Genomic DNA, 20,533 nt, shown 5'->3' with positions numbered 1-20,533 from the left:
GCTGTATCTTCTGCCTGTTATGCCTTTCCTTGCAGTATCTGCCTCCCTCAAAGCCTATTCCAAATGCCTGGTCTGCTCCTTTTTCTGTTCTGTATTCTTTGCTGGCAACTGAGCCTACCCTCCCCGACTGAAGTCCCATACCTCGTTGTCATCTGCTCTCTGCCCAGCTGTTGTGAGCCCCTCACAGGTCCCTGCCTTGGGCTCCTTAAGAGGCTAGTTCATCTTTGTATATTACCCTTGAGCACCCATCATGGTACATTGTACACAGAAGGTGCTCAATAAGAGCTTATCAAAGACACGATGCCAAGGAGGTTGGCAAGGGCTACCTCTCCTTTCACAGCTTCTCTCCTGCTCTCTAGTACCCCTGGGTTGTCCCCAGCCTGCCCAGGACATGCCTACTCTCCAGAGTAAGTGTTTCCCAGGGTCCCAGCCTCTACCGGTCCCTGTCAACTGTTACCTGACCTGTGTCCCATCCCAGCAACACATGACTTTTCACCTTGTGAATTCATTCCTGCACATGCGTGCTTTGGCTAATGTGTTACCTTCCAGTGAAAATGAGGGCCCAGTCACTTAAGGCAAGTAGGCTCTGGAATGCCCTCAAGGGAAGAAGTAACTTTCTCTTGCCCTACTGGCTAGAATGTCAAGCAGATTCTGCTCTAAGTGCAGAGCTCTACACGGGGCTCCATCCTAGGACCCTGAAATCATGATGAACTGAAATGAAGAATCAGATGCTTCACCAGCCGAGCCACCCAGGCACCCTTCTTCCCTTCCCTCCTCCCTTCCATCCACTCCCTCCCCTCCCTTCCTTTTCTCTCTCCTTCCTCCCTCTCTTCCTTTCTCCCTTCCTCCCTCCCTATTTCTTTCCTTCCTTTCCCCTTTAAACATTTATTGAAAACCAACTGTGTGCCGGGCACTGGCCTGGGTACTAGAGGCTGCTTGTGTCAAGAAAAACGCAGATCCTGTCTTGGAGGAGCACACCATCAGCGCCTGGCAGACAAGCATCTCTGCAGTTGTGCCCTGGTGAGCAGAACTGAGATGGGGAGCCTGGAGGCCCTAAGCTAGCTTGAGGGCTGGGATGTCGGGGAAGAAGGTCCAGAGGAGGCGGCAGAGCTTGCTTTGGAGTCACTTAGCGATGTTAGGCCTGCAACGGGAAGGGCACTTTATGGTAGAGGGAAGATCCTGTGCGAAGCCACAGACGTGGGCAGTTGCATGGCTTCTCCCCAGGGATGAGGGAGACCATGGAGCACTCAGAGCCTAGGATGGCTTCTGGCTATCGGTGGATCACAGGGGCAAGCCTGGGGGAAGGGATCCAGGTGAGGGACAGAGGCCTGACCCAGAGCAGGGACCGAGCACAGACCATGTGTGTGTGTCCTGAGGCTGCTGTGTAACAAAGCGGCACAAGCTGGATGGCTTTAAAACAACAGAAATTTATTCTTTCACAGTTCTGAAGTCTGGAAGGCTGAAATCAAGGTGTCAGCAGAGCCATGTTCCCTCTGAGACTCTGGGTAGAATCCTTCATGGCCTCTTGTTAGCTTCTGGAGGTCACTGTTGACCCTTGGCATTCCTTGGCTTGTAACTGCCTCACGCCAGTCTCGGCCTGTCTTCACATGGCGTTGTCCCTGTGAAGGGACACATGACATTGCCACTTCTTAGAAGGACACCGGCCGTCTTGAATTAGGACCCACCCTAATGACTTAATCTTTACTTGATTACATGTACAAAGACCCTATTTCCAAGTAAGTTCAGTCATAGGGAAGTGGGGGTTAGGGTTTCGACGTTATCTTTTTAGGGGTTACAGTTCATCCCATAACAGAGAGGAACAGGTAGTTCCACTGAATTTCTCCCAGGGCACAATCATGACCCTTGCCCTGGCTTTCACCTGTAGGCCCAGGCCTAACCATGGGTGCCCCCAGCGCCTGGCGGCGGCGAACGTCATGACCGGCTAAGACCAACTTTGGTACCATGGCGCCCTCTGCTGTCCAGGTGTGGCAAGAGCAGTGTGGCTCCTGGAGATCAAGCAGCCCTGCCCCTTGGAGACTTCATACCTTTTTCAACCATTGAGAAGACCTCCATCCCGAGGCTGAGGTGGCCAACTAGAAGGCACCGAGGGTCTGGAGGCTGCAAGCACCGGCCCTTGGTGTCTGACTGACCTGGGTTTGCATCCTGCCTCTATGGCTGCATGGCTGGTTGACCCTGGGCTTGTTGCTCGGTTTCTCTGTGTTTTGGTCGCCTCTTCAGGAGAGCAAAGGGGATTGTTCATGTTCCCATGGGGCATAGAGCTGAGCACAAAGTGCCCGCTCATACCAGACAACTACTCATTGTTAAAATATTATGTTAATAAATGAGTTAATAACTGTAATGTTCTTAAAACAAACCAGGCAGATAGTAAATGCTAATGGAGCAATTTATATTCTTGGCATCTACTATTTGCCAGATTTATTCTCCTTGGATCCCTAAGGGCTTAGTAGTGCCAATATTAATAATAAATAATTAGATGGCATATAATATTATTATCAGTATTTATAGGCCCTTAAGGGTCCAAGGAAATAAAATTAGGAGGTTCCACAAGCCCAAGATATTATTTTATTGCACTAAATCATATTTCTCTTTGACAAATAAAATGTGTATTGGGGGGGAGATTATCTCATAAATTTGGAGTCAATAATATTGGCTCTTTCTTTCTTTCTTTCTATCTTTCTCTCTTGGCTATCCTTCCTTCCTTCCTTCCACTTAGTTCTTCCCATATGAATTAAATAAAGCCTTCAAAAGTGTCCTTATTTCTTGCTGCAAAGAAATTTAGGAGGCTAAAGGGGGCTTGTGAGTTCAAAACTCCCCCATGCTGACCAACCATCCTGGTTGCCTAAGACTAAGGAGTTTCCTGGGATTTGGGAACTTTCCGTGCAAAAACTGGGACAGTCCCAGCATACTGAGACAGTTGGTCCCCTTAACTTCTTTCCACCCTGCTTGGGCCAGAAACTCACTCCCAGGAGAAAGACTGATTCAAATCCAGGGAGGGGCTTAAGATCTCACTTATTTGGCCGGAAACCCAGTTCTTAGAGTAATAAGATGCTGACCTTCAGTAAATCACTTAACCTCTCTGAGCTTTGGTCTATAAAGATGGGATGTTGTGGATATCCAGATAAGGTGTACAAGTACTTGGCTTGGAGCCTGGTACAGACAGTTCTCCAATAAACTCATTTGGCTGTGGATTCTACCTTTTATGTCTGGCTCCTGGCTCCTAGTTAGAGACCTACAAGTCCTGTGCCCCAGAGAGGGAACTTGTCCCCCTGGGGAGGCTGAGGGACGCAGGTGGTTAGAGCTGAGGCATACTCACACCGCTGCAAAGCGTCTGGGGCCCCAGAGAGAAGGTTTAGTTTAGGGTCTGATGTGTACTTCAGTTAAGTCCCTTCTGATCTCTCTCAGAATGTCAATTCCCACATCTGTAATATGGGATGGTAATGATGCCTACCTCGAAGGGTGATCCTGAGGATTAATGGGATTATACAAGGAACCCTCAGCCTGGGCCCAGGGCCTGCTGCTCAGTGCTACCCCAAGAACTCCCCACCTCCCCATCACACACACACACACACACACACACGGACTCTTAATCTTAATCTGGACGCACACTCCATCCTCCCCAGCCCCTGTTCCAGTCCTACCACTTACTTGCTGTGTGATCTTGGCCAGATGACTTTCCCTCTCTGAGCTCCCTTCCTCATCTCTGGCATGAGGAAATGATAGTTCCCGCATTGCTGAGTTTTGATGAAGATGAATTGAAATAACGCACTCAGCCTAGTGCTGGACACATAACCAGTGTTGGGCTGGACTCAGTGACTGGTAGAGCTCCAGGATGATCGCACACACACACGCTCTTCCAGGTCTTGGTAGTTCCTGGGAGTCCTTCAACTACACAGGGCTTCAGCACCTAACAGGTGTGCGCCAAACCCTGCCACACTGCTGGGCTCCGTCCCACAGACACACTCAGGCACCCCCCATGCTCTCTTGCAGGTCCCCCCATCCTCATGGGTCATCTCCCACACAGGGCCCCACCAGTCAGCACCACAGAGGCTGATTAACAAAAAACACAACATCAAACGCCTTTACTTCTGAACTCTCCCCTTTAAGGGGAGGCAGGAAATAGAACATTCTTTTTTGGAGGGAAGGGGATTTAATTCTTTAAAACAAAACACAAAAACAAAACTAGAATTAGTCAAATACTGATCTGAGGCCCTGCCTGCCGAGGACCCTGTTCCGGTTTGGCCGTGCCCCCCGCAGCAGACCCCACCTCACCCCGGGAGCCGGGATGGCACCAGGAGGGCCCAGCGGAGGCCGGCGGCACCCCACCCCCTGCGCCCCCACGCAGCCCCTCCTCAGCGATCCAGCTGGCCGAGGGGGCTGCGGGTGAGCGGGGTGTCACCACCTCAGAAAGTCCCGGATGAGCTTCCAGAGCTTAGTGACCCACAGGTTGACGCCGAGGTCCATAAGGTACTGGATCTCAGGCGTGAGCATGCGACGGCAGAGCTGCGCGTGCCTCTGCCCGATGCTCTTCTTGAGGTTATAGCCGAGGATGGACTTGGCGCCCAGCGGCTGCCAGGGCTGCATGGCCGAGTCCTGGATGGCGGCGGCGTCCACAGCCCGGCCCCCGTCGATGCAGATGCGCCGCATGCGCTCGTTGGCGCGCCGCAGGGCAGCCACCTCCCGGGCCATGCGCTCTCGCCCGAACGCCTCCACCTTGCGCCAGAAGCTGGCGTTGAAGTGGCGGTAGAGGCGGGCGTCCAGCACGTTCCAGGCCGTGGCGCGCCGGTACAGCTCCCCAGAGAGGCGCGGCACCGCAGAGGCGCGGCGGGCGTTCAGCTTGAAGTAGAGCACGTCCTCGAGCTGCCAGCACAGCAGGTCCTTGAGCAGCACCAGGGACTCATCGAAGTACTCCTGCAGGAGCACCAGGTGGAAGCGCCGCTCCACCTCCAGGATGTGCTCCTGCACCTGCGGGTCGCCGGGGTCCAGGCCGCTGTCGTAGCCCAGGTCGAAGAAGAGCAGGTTGCGGAGGTAGTGGGCGTTGTAGCCGTTGGGGTCGTAGTAGCGGTCTGGGTCCTGCAAGAACTCGGCCAGCTTGTCGCGGCCCGAGAGCTTCCACGTGAAGGGCACCACCGAACCGAAGTAGTGGAAGGAGGACTCGAAGAGACGGGCGGGGTCGCGGAGCACGGTGATGAACGTGGCGTTGGGCGGCACCAGCCCGCGGACCTCGTCATAGTGGAAGCGCATGTGGTTGCAGATGATGTTGAAGCAGGCGCCGGGCCGGTAGTCCTGCACCAGGTTGCGAGCGAAGAAGGCTGGGTAGTCGAAGTCGTTGCGGCCATTAGGGAAGGCGAACTTGAGCCCGTGCTTCTGGCCAAAGCGGAACAGAATGTTGAGCAGCGTGCTGCTGGCCGTCTTGTGCGTCTTCATGAACACGATGTCGCGCCGAGGCTGGCAAGCTCCCGCAGAGCTGTTGGCGGGGGTCTCCGGCTCAGCGGGCTCCGGGGAGCAGGACGCTGTGCCTTCTGGGGTCCTTCTGTGGACGGAATGGTGGGGAGAGTCTCAGGGGCTGCTGGGGGCCATCCGGGACACAGAACTCCCGGTGCCCCGGTGTCTAAAGATGGGGGCTTTTGGGGGATGGTAGGGAGGAGGGGAGCCAGGACAGGGGACCAGACAGGCCTGCGTCCAAGCAGTCCAAGCTGTCCTGCTTGGGTAGGGTGCTTTGGCCTCTCTGGCCTCACCTTCCTCATCTGTGAAATGGGGGAAATAACAGCCCCTCTGCGGTGTTGGTGTGAGGTCCAAGTGCGACAAGCTTGCTGGTTCCTGTCTCATTCCTGGCGACGGCATTGTCTGTTTATCATTAGCATGAGGCTGGACCACAGGAAATTTTGTAGGTTAGTTTTCAACCCAAAATAGTCAATCACTGGTGATTTCCTCTAGTTTGGCTTGATACCACCAGCTAAGAGCACCAATCATGGCAGGCCTGGGCACAGCAGCCCCATGAGGGGGTGGGATAGCCTCATGGTTAGGAGCCAGGCCTGGGGCGGGGGCGCAGACAGACCCCGGTCTGAATCCAGGCGTTGCGTCAGCTTGCGTCAGTTGAGTTCTCCTGGACAAGTCACCCCCACCTCCTGGCCCCAATGGAGCCTCAGATGGTGATCAGCCCAGCCCCACACACAGTGTTACTGGGTCCTCACACTTCTATGAGGCAGGCTCTGTTATCATGCCCATTTTACAGAAGACACTGAGGCCCAGGGTTACACAGAGAGCTCTGCCCATAGCACCATTTCTGCCCAGCACAGCATAATGCAGGGCCCAGGGTGCCCCCACATCCTAGACCCCACCCCTCAGCCCCCCAGGAGAGCCACTCACGTGGAGGCCAAGCCGGCGTGCAGTGGGGGGACAGCATAGGAGTACAGCAGCACCAGGAAGCTGGTGAAGAGTGCGCCCAGCACCAGCCCCTTGGCCATGGACACCCAGCGCTTCTTCTGTGGCAGCGGCATCTCAGATACCTGTGGGGTCACAGAGCAGGGCAAGCATCAGGAGTCCAGCCTTGGGGAGCCTCCATGCCTGCCCAAGGCTTGGTGGGGTCATGGGCAGCCTTTGACATTGAGACTGCCCTTTGCAGGCTCTGTGGCACCCCGGCAAGGTCCACAGGAGGACAGAGAGACAAACACCCAGAGAGCCACAGCGACAGGGGCACAAACAGAGACGGTGGGCAAAGCCAATACAGAGAGAGCCTGGGGGATGGCACAAGAAGCAGGTTCTACTAACTGTTTCAGTTTTAATTTTTTTAAAAAAAGATTTTATTAATTAATTTATTATTAATTTGTCAGGAAAAGAGAGAGGGGGCACAAGCAGGGGGGTTGCGGCGGGCAGAGGGAGAAGCAGTCTCCCCACTGAGCAAGGAGTCCGAGGCGGGACTTGATTCTAGGACCCTGGAATCATGACCTGAGCTAAAGGCAGCCAGTTAACTGACTGAGCCACCCAGGTATCCCTCAGTTTAAGTTTTTAAGGGTAGGGTGGGTACGTGGGTGTCATCAGTTTACTTTATACATTTTGGGGCTTCATAATGAAATTTTTTCTAAGACAGAAAAGAAGGCCCTCTTCCAGTGCCCAGTTCTCCCCTCGCCCCAGGCCTGGGGCCAGCACTATTCACAAGGAATCGTTCACTTTTCAAAGACCCAGCCAGTGCCGCCTGTTCCCTATGCCACCCTTCCCAGCTGCCCAATGAAGGGCTGGCTCCTCAGCTCTTTTCACTGGTCCCTGTGCCCCCTGGGTCTCTAGGGCAGGCAGATGGAGAAACTGAAGCTCTGAGTGAGGAAGGAGAGGGTTCAGGCAAACCAACCTCCTCTCTCTGACTGCCAGCAGGCAGGGATCCCCAGGTAAATCTGAATTCGAGATAAACAATGAATAAAATTTGTGTAATCTTATTTGTCTTTGAATATTTTATTTATTTGAGAGAGTGTGCGCGCATGCACAAGCATGGAGGACAAAGTGAGGGGGAGAGAATCTGAAGCAGACCGTGCTGAGCACAGAGGCCCCCTACATGGGGCTCGATCCCACGACCACAAGATCATGACCTGAGCCGAAACCAGGAGTTGGGCGCTTAATCAACGGAGCTGCCCAGGTGCCCCCAAATTTGTTTAATTTTACTACTGCATAGCACATGCTAAAAATTATTCAGCGTTTATCTGAAAATTACATTTAACTGGGTGTCTTTTTTTGTTGTTTGTTTTGGGTTTGGGGAGAAGTTTTTGGTCTAGTCTTTTGGTCTAACTGCAGCAACCCTAACAGTGGGGGACTGAGGCATGAACTGTAAGGGGGGTAGTTCGTGCTGAGGGATGGGAGTCCAAGAGAGAGCTGGGGCTTAGGGCACCTTCCTCCCTCCCCTTAGCTGTAAGAGCAGAGCACAAAACTTTCCACTCTGGCTCTAACACACACGGCATGGGGGCCTTGGGCCTCTGAGGCCACAAGAACTCATGCACGCCACCCCGTGACCACACACACGGCACGTCCCTACCATCCCTGGGGGCAGAGGCTAAGTAGCCTGCCTAGAGGAGGACCCCACATATTTCCCTCTGGAAAAGCTACCCAAGGCATCCATAAACCCTTCTTGGAGAAGGGGCACTCCAGGTCCCACCCCACCAGACAGCCCTGAGTCTTCTGCTCATCCTCTAGAAATTTCTCATCACAGGAAAGGACATGAGGAAGCAATGTGCAGAGGAAGAAGCTACACAAAAGAGAAGCCAGCCTCCCTCAGAACAATGACACAGCCTCGTTCCCTCTTAGGTGGGCAAGGTGGACAGGGCAGGGGTAAACGAGAATGGGGGAGAATGTTTCTAGAAGGCAGTTCATCCTAGCAAAGGAGGAATGTATAAACTCTCCAAATTCCAACGATTCCATAGAAACACATCGGCAGAGTCCCACATGGCATGGTGTTAAATTTAAAAAATTAGAAACGACCTCAACGTCCATCAGTGGGGGATGTTACACAAACCGAGACCTGTTCCCAGACGGAGTCCTCTGCATACGTTAACAAAACAAGACAGAGCTAAGTGGACTGGCTCAAAAACACACCATGATCTAATAATGTGGAAAAAAAAAAAAAAGAAACTTCCAGAACACTATGCCCCCAAATCCATTTATGTATACATGTAGTCCCAGAAACAACTGGAAGGCAGTATTCTAAATTTTAACGGCAGTATCCTCTACCTTGCTGGGAAAAGGGGTATATATGGGAATATTTTTCTATATTATGCATTTCTGTAACAACTGCTTTTTTAATCCAAAAAAAGGGCAAAATTCTTTCAACATTTTAAAATAACAGGTGATAAAGAATGCAGCGTGGGGTAAGGTGGCTAGCCAGTCTGGTCATGGAAGGGAAGGTGCTTATCCCAGGCTGTGGAGGCCCCAGTCAGGAACCCCCATGGAGTCCCAGTTTCTCATCTGTAAAATTGGGAAGCTGAGAGTCCCCCCCACCCCCCGCCGCCATCATTGACTCTTTCAGAGACAGAGGAGGCAAAGAAAGCAATGAGCATGTAGTTCTCTTTCAAAGAGTGTTAGCTGTTTCCCTCCTGAGCCCCTGGGGACCTGGTCCTGGTCGTCTCAGTCTTTGTCACCCTCGGGGTGGGCTCGCTGCGGCCCAGTCCCAGCACAAAGCAGCTCCATGCATCAGGTGCCCCAACTGGGCTCCCACCCTGCTGGGGGACCCAGTAGAAAATAGGGCAGAGCAGTAGGCCAGGCCAGAGCCTCAAACTCCCTACCCAAACCCTGAGTGGGGCCCTAGGCTTCAGGTTCTCTGGCTTTAAAACACGGAAGGGTAAAATTCCTGCCCTCCCCAGATCCCAGGGCCCACTCTTGCCCCAGCAGCCCCACTCACCAGGGCACTTGCCGGAAATCTGGGAGGCTGATAGCAGAAGATCTGGGGTGGAGGCCCAGCAGCAGGGGGCAGACCAGCTCCCCAGAACCACCAATCAGGCTCCGCCTAGCCTGGCCCAGGACAGCGCCCCCACCCAGCCCATCACGGCTTCACTCATTCATTTGTCCACTCTGCCACTTGGGCTTCCTGAAACCATGCCTGCCCTCGGGTTTCACCTTGGAGCCCCTGTTATGAGCCAGGCCCTGGGCAGGGGCTTCTCTAGAGCATCTCACTGATCCTGCTCAGCTATCCCGGGAGGCTAACCTCCTGTCACCCACATTTTGCAAATGGGGAAATCAAGGTTCCAGGGGGTGATGTGACTTGCCCAGGGTCACTCGGCAAGGCAGGGAGCAGGGCTGGGATTTAGGCCCTAGTCTGTCGGCCTCCAATATGCACCCTCCAGCTTTGTCCGTGGCAGCCCCCGCCTGGTGTGTCCTAAGCCCAGTCCCAAGCCTGCAGGAAGTGTGTATGTGACAAAAAGATCGACCACAGGAGGCCAAAGTGTGGCTAATGGGGCTCTGTCCTAGCAGCACAGCAGGGTCTGGCCCCTGTGGGCTGGGGCAGGGCAGCCAGGAGGAAGAGAGGAGAAACAGAGAGCACTTTGGGGGCTGGTCCCTACTGTCTCAACAGCCTTCCTGCCTGGCCTCTGTGAACTTGGGCATGCCGCTCAGCCTCCCCATCTTAGTCTCCTCACATGTACAATGGGCACACAGCACCAAGATCAGGGCAAACAGGGCCCTTGGTAATCACAGGCAGAGTCCCTGGGTAGACCAAGCTCTAGACAGGGGCTGGCCGGCCGCCAGAAGCCTAGCGGAGAAGAGTCATGAGACTGAGATTTCAACGCCAGGATGCATGTACACAGGCAGAGATCAGTACACATTAATTATTATTATCATCACTATTGACCAGGGCCCAGGTTCCCAGGCCTCCCATAAGGGAGGAGAGATCCCGTCTGTGCCCGGAGGCAGACAAGCATGAAGGGAACTCATCCCTGCGCTGTCAGAGCCTGGCACCTAGTTAATGTTTGGTGAATGACCCCCATGACCCTCAGGACAGAGGGAGCTAGAGATAACTCAAGGGTGTGAGAGCCACATGTGTGAGTCACACATCCAAGGGCCACCTGGAGCCAGCACCTGGAACCAGGGTCCTGCGTTTGAGACCGGGTTCAGCCGTTTCCTTTCTGTAGAAGGAAATCTAGGCAAGCCTGTGTCCCTCTCTGGGTCTTAGATTCTCCTCTAAAATGATGATGCCATCCCCCTGCATAAGATGCTCTATTCAGATCTTCCTCATCCCACAAGGAAAGAGCCCAGTACAGGGCTGGAGCAGAGCAGACACCACTGGGCATGGATGGCCATCAGTATAATTAACATCATTATGATTGCCCTCCCAGGGTCCCAGTCAAGGCCCCTTCAAGCTGTGTGCCCCCTGGCCTGTGATGGAGGCTTGCAGTCAGGGGACAGCCCCAGGTCCAAAGCCATGGAGTACCATGGACAATTACAGTGTGGCCTGAGTCTCACAGTCTCCAATCTGAGAATACAGCATAGCAGGGAGGCTAAGGCTCAGAGAGGGTGGTGTCACACTCGAGGTCACACAGCACAGCAGCAGCAGACAGAACTAGAACCTGGGTCTTTCTTCCTCTGCCCAAGGTGGTGACAGTCCCAGGCACTCAGGGCCGATGGTCCCTCCCCTTCTATTCCTATCCTTCTTGGTTACCCTAGTGACATAGTCCTCCATCTACGCTGACAGCTGGCTCCAGGCCAGGCCCAGCACTTCTCCTGTTCTGTTGGACCAGCACCCTCTAGAGAATGAAGGAGAAACAGGACTCATCCCCACAGCAGGCACACAGGGAAACCAAGCCCGGGATGGTAAACCATCTGTCCTTTGGCGTCACTGCCACAATCAGGCAGGCCTTGGTCCCGGGTGTCCTGCTCCCCCCAGGGACCCCTGTGCTGGGGTGGAGGAAGACACACTCACCTTGGGCCGCAGCTGGCTGCCCCTCTCCTCTCCCTGTCTGAGCCACATCTGACTCCCAAGCCGTCTCTGCGGTCACTGGGAAACAGGAACGCTCCAATGACACCCAGCAGTGCTCAGCTGGCTCCCTCATGCTCCAGCGAATGTGAATATTCATGAGTTCCCTCCCTGGGGATACCAGGTGGCATGTGTCTGTACCCTGCAGGTACTGCCTGGGCCCTCTGCCAGGGGCACATTCCGGGTGGTCCCTGACTATCTCTAGACCCCAGCAGCCAGACAGCTCCTTTGCCCCGGGGCTCAGCCAGGTCTCCAGGTGTCCTTGCACCAAGGACACAAGCAGCCGCAGAGCCCTGCAGAGAGTCAGGGAAGCTAACTGCTCCTCGAACATCTCGTTTAAGTCCCACGGCTGCTCTATGCATTAGTCCACTCTCCAGGTGAAGGAATAGAGGCTCAGAGAGGTGAACTCACCCGTACAGGGTCACACAGTTAGCCGGGGACTGTCAGAGCCAGACAGGAAAATCCAAATGCAGACTTGCCAAATTCGCTTAGAGATACTGAGACACAACCAGAGACCAAAGTTTGTCTAAAATCAGCAGAGCCCACAAAAGCAAGCAACTCACCTGGGAGTCCTCCTGGGGGCAGAGAACCTGACCAGCTCTGCGAGGATCAGTCTGATGAGATTTCACCTCTGAGCCCCAAGTCCTTCATCAAAGAGGCAGTACAGATAGATCATGCCTCTCCTTTCGGCATCCTGTGTGGGGATCGGTGCACGGGACACCACGCGATTCAGGCCCGCTGCAGGTGCCGATCATTCCCAAGGTCTTGGCAAGAAGAGGCAGTTCTCGGAGCCCTGTCCTAAATCCCAAGGGCCCTCAGGTTCACCCAAGGCGCCAAAATCTCTTGCACCCCTCTCTTAGCTGGGCTTAGGTTTGTCTTCGGGTCTGGGTTCGGCCTTGCCATGAACAGAGGATACCTAGAAAAGCACCTCACATCCTTCCATCAGGCACAGGGGTCCTGGGGATCAAGATTTACTGGTAATTGACCATCTGTTGATAGTGATCATTATTGTGATAGTTATTAATCTCACACTGAGCACTTTCATAGGCTGACCAGCTGCCAGCTCCTCTCAGGGAGCAGCAGGCATCTGACACCACTCAAGACGCTTTGCCCTTTCCCCCATAGCCTCACCTAGCCTGGGAGCAGCCCTCAAGGCCCCATGAAATACCAGAGCTTAAATAGCCACAGGGAGGACCAAGAGTCCATAGCTCTCTGAGTGCTGGATTGGCCCAGGGCACGGGAAAGAGCTGTTCCATCTGTTCTAGACTGAGTTAGTTGAAAAACAAATAAATGTATGGAGAGGAGGATGAGTCAGGGCAGAGCTGGTAACAAACAGCAGAGTGGTGGTTTATAAGTGTGGACTCTTGACTAGAGTTCACTCTTGTGCTCAGGACTTCCCACACATCACACACCCTCATGATCCTTGTCACTAGAGGCCCCGTTTCCACCCCTACTTTACAGAGGTGGGAGCTGACGCTCAAGGACGCGATGTGACAAGACCCGTGTCACCAGAGGTTAAGAATCTTGGGCAGTAGGGAGTGGAGATCAGGCTCCTGAACAAAAGGTGAGGTCATGGTGGGGTGGGAAGGCAGGCAAAGAAGAGATATGTGAAGCAGAGCTTTCTAGAGTAGGAAGCATTGAAAGCAGAACCTACGCTTCCAGCCCTGCCACAGGGTTCTCCTCTCAGGGTATTGACAGTGACATTATCTCTGGCAGGTTCTCCCCCCATCCCAGCCAAAGAAACAAAATATAGAAAATGTTTTTAATTATAAGGGCAGTACATATCATTGAAAAAAAAAATTCAGACAAGTACAGAAAACTGTAAAGAAGACAATGAAAAAAGCCCCATTCCCAGAGGTCACTGACCTTACAGCTTTAGCACAAGCCTCCCTACATTTTTTTCTGTCTATAAACCCATACAGATGATAGAAGGGTCCCATTTTGTCTTGCGCTTGCTCCCTCCTCCCATGTCAACAGGTTGTGGACATCTTTTGTGACCCCAGTGAGTCTTCAGTTGATCTGTTCCACTGCACCGTGCCCCGAGCTAGGGTTCATGATTCCCGGGCCAGAGTTCTGGGCTCACAGTCCTGGGGGTGAGAGGAGCAGGCGGCTGCAGGTGCTGTGATGGGGGACAGGCTGGTAGGGCTTGCTGGAATGCAAACACCTGATCCAGCCTGAGGCGGACAGGAAGAGCATGCTCAGGGAGGCTTCCTGGAGTTAGGGATTCCTGATAGTGGAAGAGGCTATGTGCTCTCTGATTTCCAAAGGCAGCTAGTTCCCTTTTCTCCCTGAGTGTGTGGCTGAACTACATTTCCCATCCTCCCTTGTGGTTCAGCGTCCTTGTGTGACTGAATTCTGGCCAACGGAATGTGAGCAGAATAATAGCTGTTGATGTCAGGTGGGCGGGCCTTCTCTGTGGTCTCCTTTGGCATATGCTGGATGAATGGGGCCGTCTTCTATGATCTGGAGATGGGTGGGGGGGGGGCATAAGAAGGGAGAAGGCTGGTATTGGCATTACCACTCCCTAAACACCCAATTAGATTTCATGAAATGACAACTAAACTGCCATTGTGTTAAGTCTTTCCAAACTTGGGCCTTGGGCCTAAGCAACTAGGCTTAACTAATGCACCTGTTACCCTGGAATGAGCCAGACAGAGAGAAAAACATGTGCAAAGACGCAGAAACTAACAGATATTCACCTTGGCCAGAGTGTGCAGCATGTGTGTATGTCAGAGGCTGGGTTTGCAGGGGGAGACTAGAGGGACAGCCAGAAAAGGGACAGGGGCAGGCAGGAGATGCAGGGTCTTGAGGAAGCATACTAAGGAATCTGGCCTGGATCCTGTGGGCAATGAGGAACCCTGGAGAGTCTTCAGCAAAGAAGTGAGGAGATGGGATTCCCATCAGGCTGCTAGATGGAAAGTGAATGGTAGGGGTGGGGAAGGACTGGGAGAAGCCAGTAGACCTTGACAGTGGTTGTTACAGCTGTCTAGGTATGAAATGACCTGGACGAAGGAGAAGCCTGGGAATGAACTGGAACCATCTGTAGGCCATGGCACAGACAACATTTGGTGAATGATAGGGTGTGGAGGAGGGAAGGGAAGAACCCCTGTTGGGGTGACTAAGTGAGGAGTTGGCTTGGGTCGGAGCTAGTCCCTGAGTGGGGGAAGCTAAGAGAGGGGTATGTTTAGTATTGGGGTTGGAAGGGCAATGTCAGTTTCAGTTTAGGACAAGTTGAGTCTGAAGGATGTGTGGGAACGCTTGTAGAATATGCAAAGAGCAGTAAGATCCCTTACCTGGAGCACAAGAGGGAGATCTCAGTGGAAAGAGACTGGGAGGCATGGGCACAGAGGTGAGAACTGAGGTCAAAAGAGCAGATGGAATCCACCAGAGAAAGGGGGAGGAAGGTGAAGAGCCCTGCCGTAAGAGCAAGAGTCTCCCAAGAAGATAAAGATGAAGGGCCTCTAAAGCCATTGGCTGTAGAACATTCCATGGAACACTACTCCCCAAGAACCATTCCCTGACTGATGGGCATCCCTGCTGTTTGCTCAGTGCACACACAAAGGAACAGGATTCTATAAGATAAGGTAAAGGGGTGAGGGTGTCCTAGGGCTGTTCCTTGTACCTGGAAGGGAATCTCGTGGAGACACTGGAGGAGACTTTCAAAGTGGAACAAGACTCACCCCACAGTGCTTGGGCTGCATATTTGACAGCAACTATTACAGGCCTAAAGGCACCCATCCTCAGACCCAGCAATTCCACCTGTGGCCATTTGTTCACAGAAGATGACCTAACAGGAGATCTGAGGTGGTTGCAAAAATATAGCAAAGGGGAAAGGTAGAAACAACTTAAATGTCTAATGATAGGGAATGGTTAAAAATATTACATGATATTCACCCCACGGTTTATTATGTACTCATTTAAATTATGTCTACAATATATAATAAAGTAAAACACACACACACACACATACAGGCACACAATTTTGTTTTACAAAGAGTCTGTATTACTTTGAAAAAAAATTAGAATGAAAAAGATGCTTCCATTTTTCTAAAAAACTGCAGTCTGGCTGGAGGAAGAGAGAGAATTGGCCTACCCCACCTTGCTGTGTGACCACAGAGCTCTCTGAGCCTCAGTATCCAAAACTGGGGAAGAAACAGCAGGCGCCCAGGGCAGAGAAGCTGGGAAGTGTGGACTGCACAGTTAAAGGTGCAGACAGGACAGGTTGGCCCTCCAGCCAGGAGCTCTGGCACAGTGCCCTGCAGGGACCCAGCAGTGGGGTGCCCCTCCGGAGTGGAGTGCTGGAGGAGAGATGGGGAGGATCACCCAGGGAGGGAATTCAGCTGAACCCCAAGCTGCTGGCTCACAGGACCACCCCCAAACTGTCAGCCCTGACGTCTTGCCCTCCTGCCTGCCCCCTGGGCTGCGGGGATGACTGCCAGCTGGGTCCCAGGTCCTGCAGCTGACTGAAAGAGGGCAATGTTCTTTGATGATTCAGAAGGCACTTTCTCATCTTGCAGGGTCACCTATTTCTACCGTTTCAAATGGCAACCATGCCTGGAACCCCCAACAGACTTCCCAGGGTCACCTGCTAGCCATGGGATGGGTGGGAACACTGAGGCTCAGAAACTAGCAGAGGAGTTCACCGGCAAAGTCAGAACTACAAGCAAGCTCTTCCTGCTACACCGCCTTGCTTGGGCAAAGTCACCACCAGGGCTGAGTTGACCCCAAGTAGCTTCAAAGGGGCAAAACACAGCTTAACCAAGAAGTCAGTGGTTTCTTCATTAGCTCCCAGTTACTGGGAACACAGGAGGTGAGTATGTGGAAGTTGGTAATAATCATTCTCTGTATCCTCTAGCACGGCTGAGATGTTTTTTAAAGGAATGTCATGCACTTGTTTGCATAAAAATATGTAACAGTACGAAGGTTTTTAAAAGGTCCTGAGCACCTGCTGTGCACAATGTCCGGGTTCTGCCCACCAGCCTCTCCCCTCCTGGAGAGGCTGAGATGCTCTAGCTATGAATTCTGACTCTACCAGTCCCCAGCTGGGTGATCTTGGGCCAGTGACTTCCCCTCTCTGAGCCTCATTGTCTTAACAATGGGAATATTCTGCCCCTCTCAGGGCTTACTAAAAGGATTAAACTGGAAGAGGCATGCAGGACCCTTTGCTCAAACCTTGGATCATTATCATGACCCTTCTAGACCCACTTGGCAGATGAAATAGGACCCATCAGTGCAGACTCCTGGAAGGCAACCCTCCTCCATCCAAACCCCTATATTTCCCATGCTCCAGACCTGAGTTCCCTCATCCCCAGATTTTACATCGGGGGAAACTGAGTCACAGGTAGGAAAGGACTTGCCTAACATCTCATGGCAGTTCAGGGAGGGCACTGTTGGAATCAGGTCTGGGAGTGCCCAAGCCACCTGGAGCTGCCAGGTGGGAAAGAAGTTATCATCTGGGGCCCCAGTTCTTCCCAACCATCACTAACCACCTGGTGATTCCTCCAGCCCCCAGCCCACTGATGCCCAAGGGTACCTCTGCTCTCTCCTGCCCTCCCTGTCTAGAGTAGAATAGCGCTCCTAAGAGGGCTTGTTCTTCCCCATATTCCTCACCCAGTCCAAGTGAAGCAAGAAGCCCTTCACAGGCCTGCTGCCGCGCCTGCAATTCCACCATCTGTGTCTCATTCGCCTAGGTTAATCACTGCCTCTCACCACAGTGACACTCAGTCCCCTAGGGCCCAGAGTGGGGGCTGTCAGGGAAACACTCTTTCTTGCTGGGGGACAAGAGGGCATCTGCCCCATGTCTCAAACAGCAGTCCCAGGCCCACTGGACAAGGGGATATGCAGGAAGCAGGCTCCTCTGTCCACAGGGAGCTTCCTTGAGGCAGGGCTCCGCCTGAGTGAGAAGCAGGGAATGAAGCAGCCCGAGGTGGCAGCTGGGAACAGGGCTCTGTTGTCTCCGCTCCCAGGGTAGCAGCTTGCCCACCCCCTGAGTGTCAGGCAGAGCTGGGAGCTAGGAAGGCAAGGGGGGGGAGGGGTCCTGAGCTAGGGGTTTGGGGCAGCACAGACCAATCTGGGAGCCTAGGACCCCAGAGCAGCAGAGAGGTCTTGAGCAGGGCTGCAATCCTGAGATGTGGGCTGGGACAAGACTCCTGTGATTCATAATCAACTCAGCCACCTTTGAACTATGTATGACCTTGGGCAAGTCACTGAATTGCCCTGGACCTCAGTTCCCCCTAAGGATAATGGGAATGCCCTCTTTCACAGGATAAAGTACAGGGGCTGCTCTGGCCCAGGCCTGCCCGTGGCCTTAAACCTCTCTGGGTCTCAGGTCATGCCCTTGGTAAAGGAAGAGGTTGCATTCTCCCAACTGGACTGTCCTCCTGAGGATTTTCATGGCACCTGTCACCTTGGCAACCCAGGGGATCGGGTGTCAGGCCTGCAGCCCTCCCTCCCTCCTCCTGGTGTGGGTTACTGCAGCCAGATGTGCAGATGCTACTGCTGCCTCCTCTCCAGCTCCAGGCAGGTGGGAACAGGGAGCCCTACTGGGAAGAGACCACAGTCTTGCTCTGTGCTGTGACCAAGTACCTGCTTGTTAATGAGGGCAGACCAAGCTGTATCCCCTCCTGACACTGGTCCTAGAAAATCAACTGGCTGGATTTCCTATGGACCCTTCCTGGATATCAGGGCTTGTCCCATTTATTCTCTTTGGTGGCCTTGGGCTTTCCTCAAGCAGAGGGGGATCCATCCCTCCCCCTAGACCCAGCCCCTGGTCTGATGCCCCTTCCCCCCCAACCACTTCTGGAGAACGCTGGTGGGAACAGGGGAGATCCCTGCCCTTCCTCCCCCAGGTCTCAGGCTGCTGTGTCCAAGATTAATCATTAATGGACTTCCAGCTCCAGCCCAGTTCCAGCCCCACCCACCCTGTCCGAGGACTGGGACAACCCTGGAAAGGGGGCGATGAGGAAAAAACCAAGGGCAGGGCACACAACAACGTTACCCCCCAGCTGCCGACCCTCTGTCAGCCCAAAGGGCACTCATTCCCTGGAGCAGCTGTTGGCACTCTCGCACCACCCAGGTCTGAGAGTGACTCCCACAGTCCCGTTTGGAGGTCTGGGTAGCGCCGGCTGCAGCCTCAGGCAGGGCACAGGCAGGCAGTGGGTGTTGGGCTCCCAGAACATACCTTAGCCCCGTTCTCCTCGGGCCTGGCGTGGCTGTTTCGGTCCCGGGCCCGCGCCGCCCGGGCGCTCACTAGGCGGCGGGGCGTACCCGCCCAGGCCCCCAACTCCACCGGACCTGAACCATGCTCCCGCCGCCGCCTCCGCCACCACACTCCCTCCGGCCAGGTGCGGCCGCCAGCCTGGCCCATCCCCCGGTGCTGCGGCCAATAGGCGGCCAGCCACGGCCCCCTCCCGGCCCCTCCGCGCCGGCCTGGGACGCACAGAAGCCGCATTCAGCGTCCCCGCGCGAAACGCTGCGCCCCCGCCGCCGGCTCAACAAGGCGCGTTTGTCTCGGGAGCGCCAACGGGGCCATTGTCCCACTGCAGGACCCTGAGGCTCGGCTGAGCTCCGGCCCGGAAGGGGATTCGAGGGTGCCTGGGAAACGGGGTGGCGTGGTGCTGGTGATGAGGGCAGCCCAGCTCTGGGCAAAGGGAAGTGGCTAGACTAGTCACTGAGCTTTTACTGGGGTCTCTGGAATCCTAAATATCCAACATAAGGTACGGCCTCCTGCTCAAGTCAGTGCGAGTTGGGGACACATTTTGGGGGTCTAAAATGTGGATGGGGGCAGGATCCCTAGAGGGAAGCTCAGGCAAGGGGTCTATCTCCAACCAGTCTGGCCACTAGGTCTCCGCTGACCCCACCTCTCCAGGGTGTCCACAAGGGGTGCGCACAGCACCACCCAGATGCAGGCGCCCCAACCATGATCCACCTTCTTTCAGTCCCCAGCTTCCTCCTCACCGCAGAGGAGGACCAAGGACAGGAACTCCTGCCCACCTGGGCCGGGAATGCACAGCTCCAGCTGTGGGCATTGCAAAACCTGCTCCCCACTCGGTGGGGCCTGGGCTGCGCAGAGCCCTGCTGCCCCCGCCGTAACTGGGCGACGCTGGAATGGGGAAAATTCCACATTTGCATGGCTGCCAGGGGTTTCCTGGATCCAACTGGCTCACTCTCCAGCCTTGCCTTAGCACCCTTGCCATGGCCCTGATCCCATCCCTGCCCCGGAAGCACATCCACCAGCCCCACCCTTACCAGCGTGCAAAGAGCACAGCCCTCTCCACCCACAGCAGGGCCTGGCCAAGACAGGGGCCCTGGGTTCTCTGCTCTCCTGCCAGAGCCTGCCCAAACTCACTCCCACCCCTGTCTGGACCCTCCTCCCCCAGCCAGGCCTGCAGCCACTGCCCAAAAAACTACAGAGCGTGGGCACAGTTGAGGGGTATAGGGCCAATGCCCTCAGGTGCCTAGACTGGGGGGTACATGGAACCCAGTTCCAAACCCACATTCCACCACCCTTGCCCCTGCTCCTGAGAGCCCTCAGCACCCTGAGGGGGCTATTCAGAAATTCCCTGCTTGATCTGGGAGGGGTTGAGTGACCATCCCAAGTGCTGGTTTCTGGCCCTGGCTCTGCTGTGAGGCACTGGACCTCCGGGCAAAGGCAGGTCTCTCCGGGCCTGAGCAAGAGCACTGTCAGGGGCAGGAGGGAAGCTGCAATGACGGCCCAGCAAGGGTCACGAGTCAGAATGCATGCAACACCCACAGGGGGTTACTGGACAATTCTGCCCATGAGCCTACAACGTAAAGCTAAGTACCCACGACTCAAGCTGCACAGAGCTCTCAGGTGCTGGCTTCCCCGTCCTGGGCTCACTCTAGCAACCAGTTACCACAATCACAGCTGGTGTTTAGAGCACCTTCCTTCCCAGGCACCCGGCCCTATGGAGTCTGCACAACACTGTCACTGAACCCTCCTCCCCCACCCCCATCCCCCAGAGACGTACCAGAACTTCTACCCCTAATTTATACAGGAGGAAGCAATGTTCACAGAGGAAAAAATACCTGGGCTGGAATGTGAACCAA

General features: G+C 54.3%; 1 protein-coding gene and 1 long non-coding RNA gene across 5 annotated transcripts; one reads left to right on the top strand and one right to left on the bottom strand.

Moving 5' to 3' along the window:
* Positions 1-822: 822 nt before the first annotated feature.
* LOC116571423 lies at positions 823-3,214 on the top strand. 2 transcript variants are annotated; one of them, XR_004277883.1, is made up of 2 exons: positions 823-1,020; positions 1,886-3,214. It is a non-coding gene; the product is annotated as an uncharacterized LOC116571423 (long non-coding RNA). The 2 variants fall into 2 exon arrangements; XR_004277882.1 differs by having other exon boundaries at positions 1,443-3,214.
* Positions 1,401-20,487, bottom strand: GAL3ST1 (galactose-3-O-sulfotransferase 1). Of its 3 annotated transcripts, XM_032309316.1 has the most exons (5): positions 18,645-18,701; positions 7,364-7,406; positions 6,388-6,527; positions 3,667-5,551; positions 1,401-1,619 (listed from the first exon to the last, which is right to left on the bottom strand). In XM_032309316.1, the coding sequence occupies exons 3-4, from the start codon at positions 6,516-6,518 to the stop codon at positions 4,414-4,416; spliced, it is 1,269 nt and encodes a 422-aa protein (XP_032165207.1). In that variant the 5' UTR covers positions 6,519-6,527; positions 7,364-7,406; positions 18,645-18,701; the 3' UTR covers positions 1,401-1,619; positions 3,667-4,413. The 3 variants fall into 3 exon arrangements, with proteins under 3 accessions (XP_032165207.1, XP_032165205.1, XP_032165206.1); XM_032309314.1 differs by lacking the exon at positions 7,364-7,406 and having other exon boundaries at positions 18,645-20,487; XM_032309315.1 differs by lacking the exons at positions 7,364-7,406; positions 18,645-18,701 and adding an exon at positions 9,398-10,788.
* Positions 20,488-20,533: the final 46 nt, after the last annotated feature.

The sequence above is a fragment of the Mustela erminea genome, chromosome 13, assembly GCF_009829155.1.
Source record: "Mustela erminea isolate mMusErm1 chromosome 13, mMusErm1.Pri, whole genome shotgun sequence".
NCBI classification, from domain to species: domain Eukaryota; kingdom Metazoa; phylum Chordata; class Mammalia; order Carnivora; family Mustelidae; genus Mustela; species Mustela erminea.
Note: the sequence above shows the minus strand (reverse complement) of the source record. Positions and strands in the feature narration are given on the sequence as shown.

Excerpts from the sequence above, each read along its gene's own strand:
- GAL3ST1 (XM_032309314.1), bottom strand. The coding sequence starts at position 18,914 with ATGCGGCTTCTGTGCGTCCCAGGCCGGCGCGGAGGGGCCGGGAGGGGG. Across the intron at positions 6,528-18,644 it reads CCGAGGAGAACGGGGCTAAG|GTATCTGAGATGCCGCTGCC; the intron begins GTATGTTCTGGG and ends GTGACCCCACAG. Across the intron at positions 5,552-6,387 it reads CACGCCGGCTTGGCCTCCAC|AAGGACCCCAGAAGGCACAG; the intron begins GTGAGTGGCTCT and ends TTCCGTCCACAG.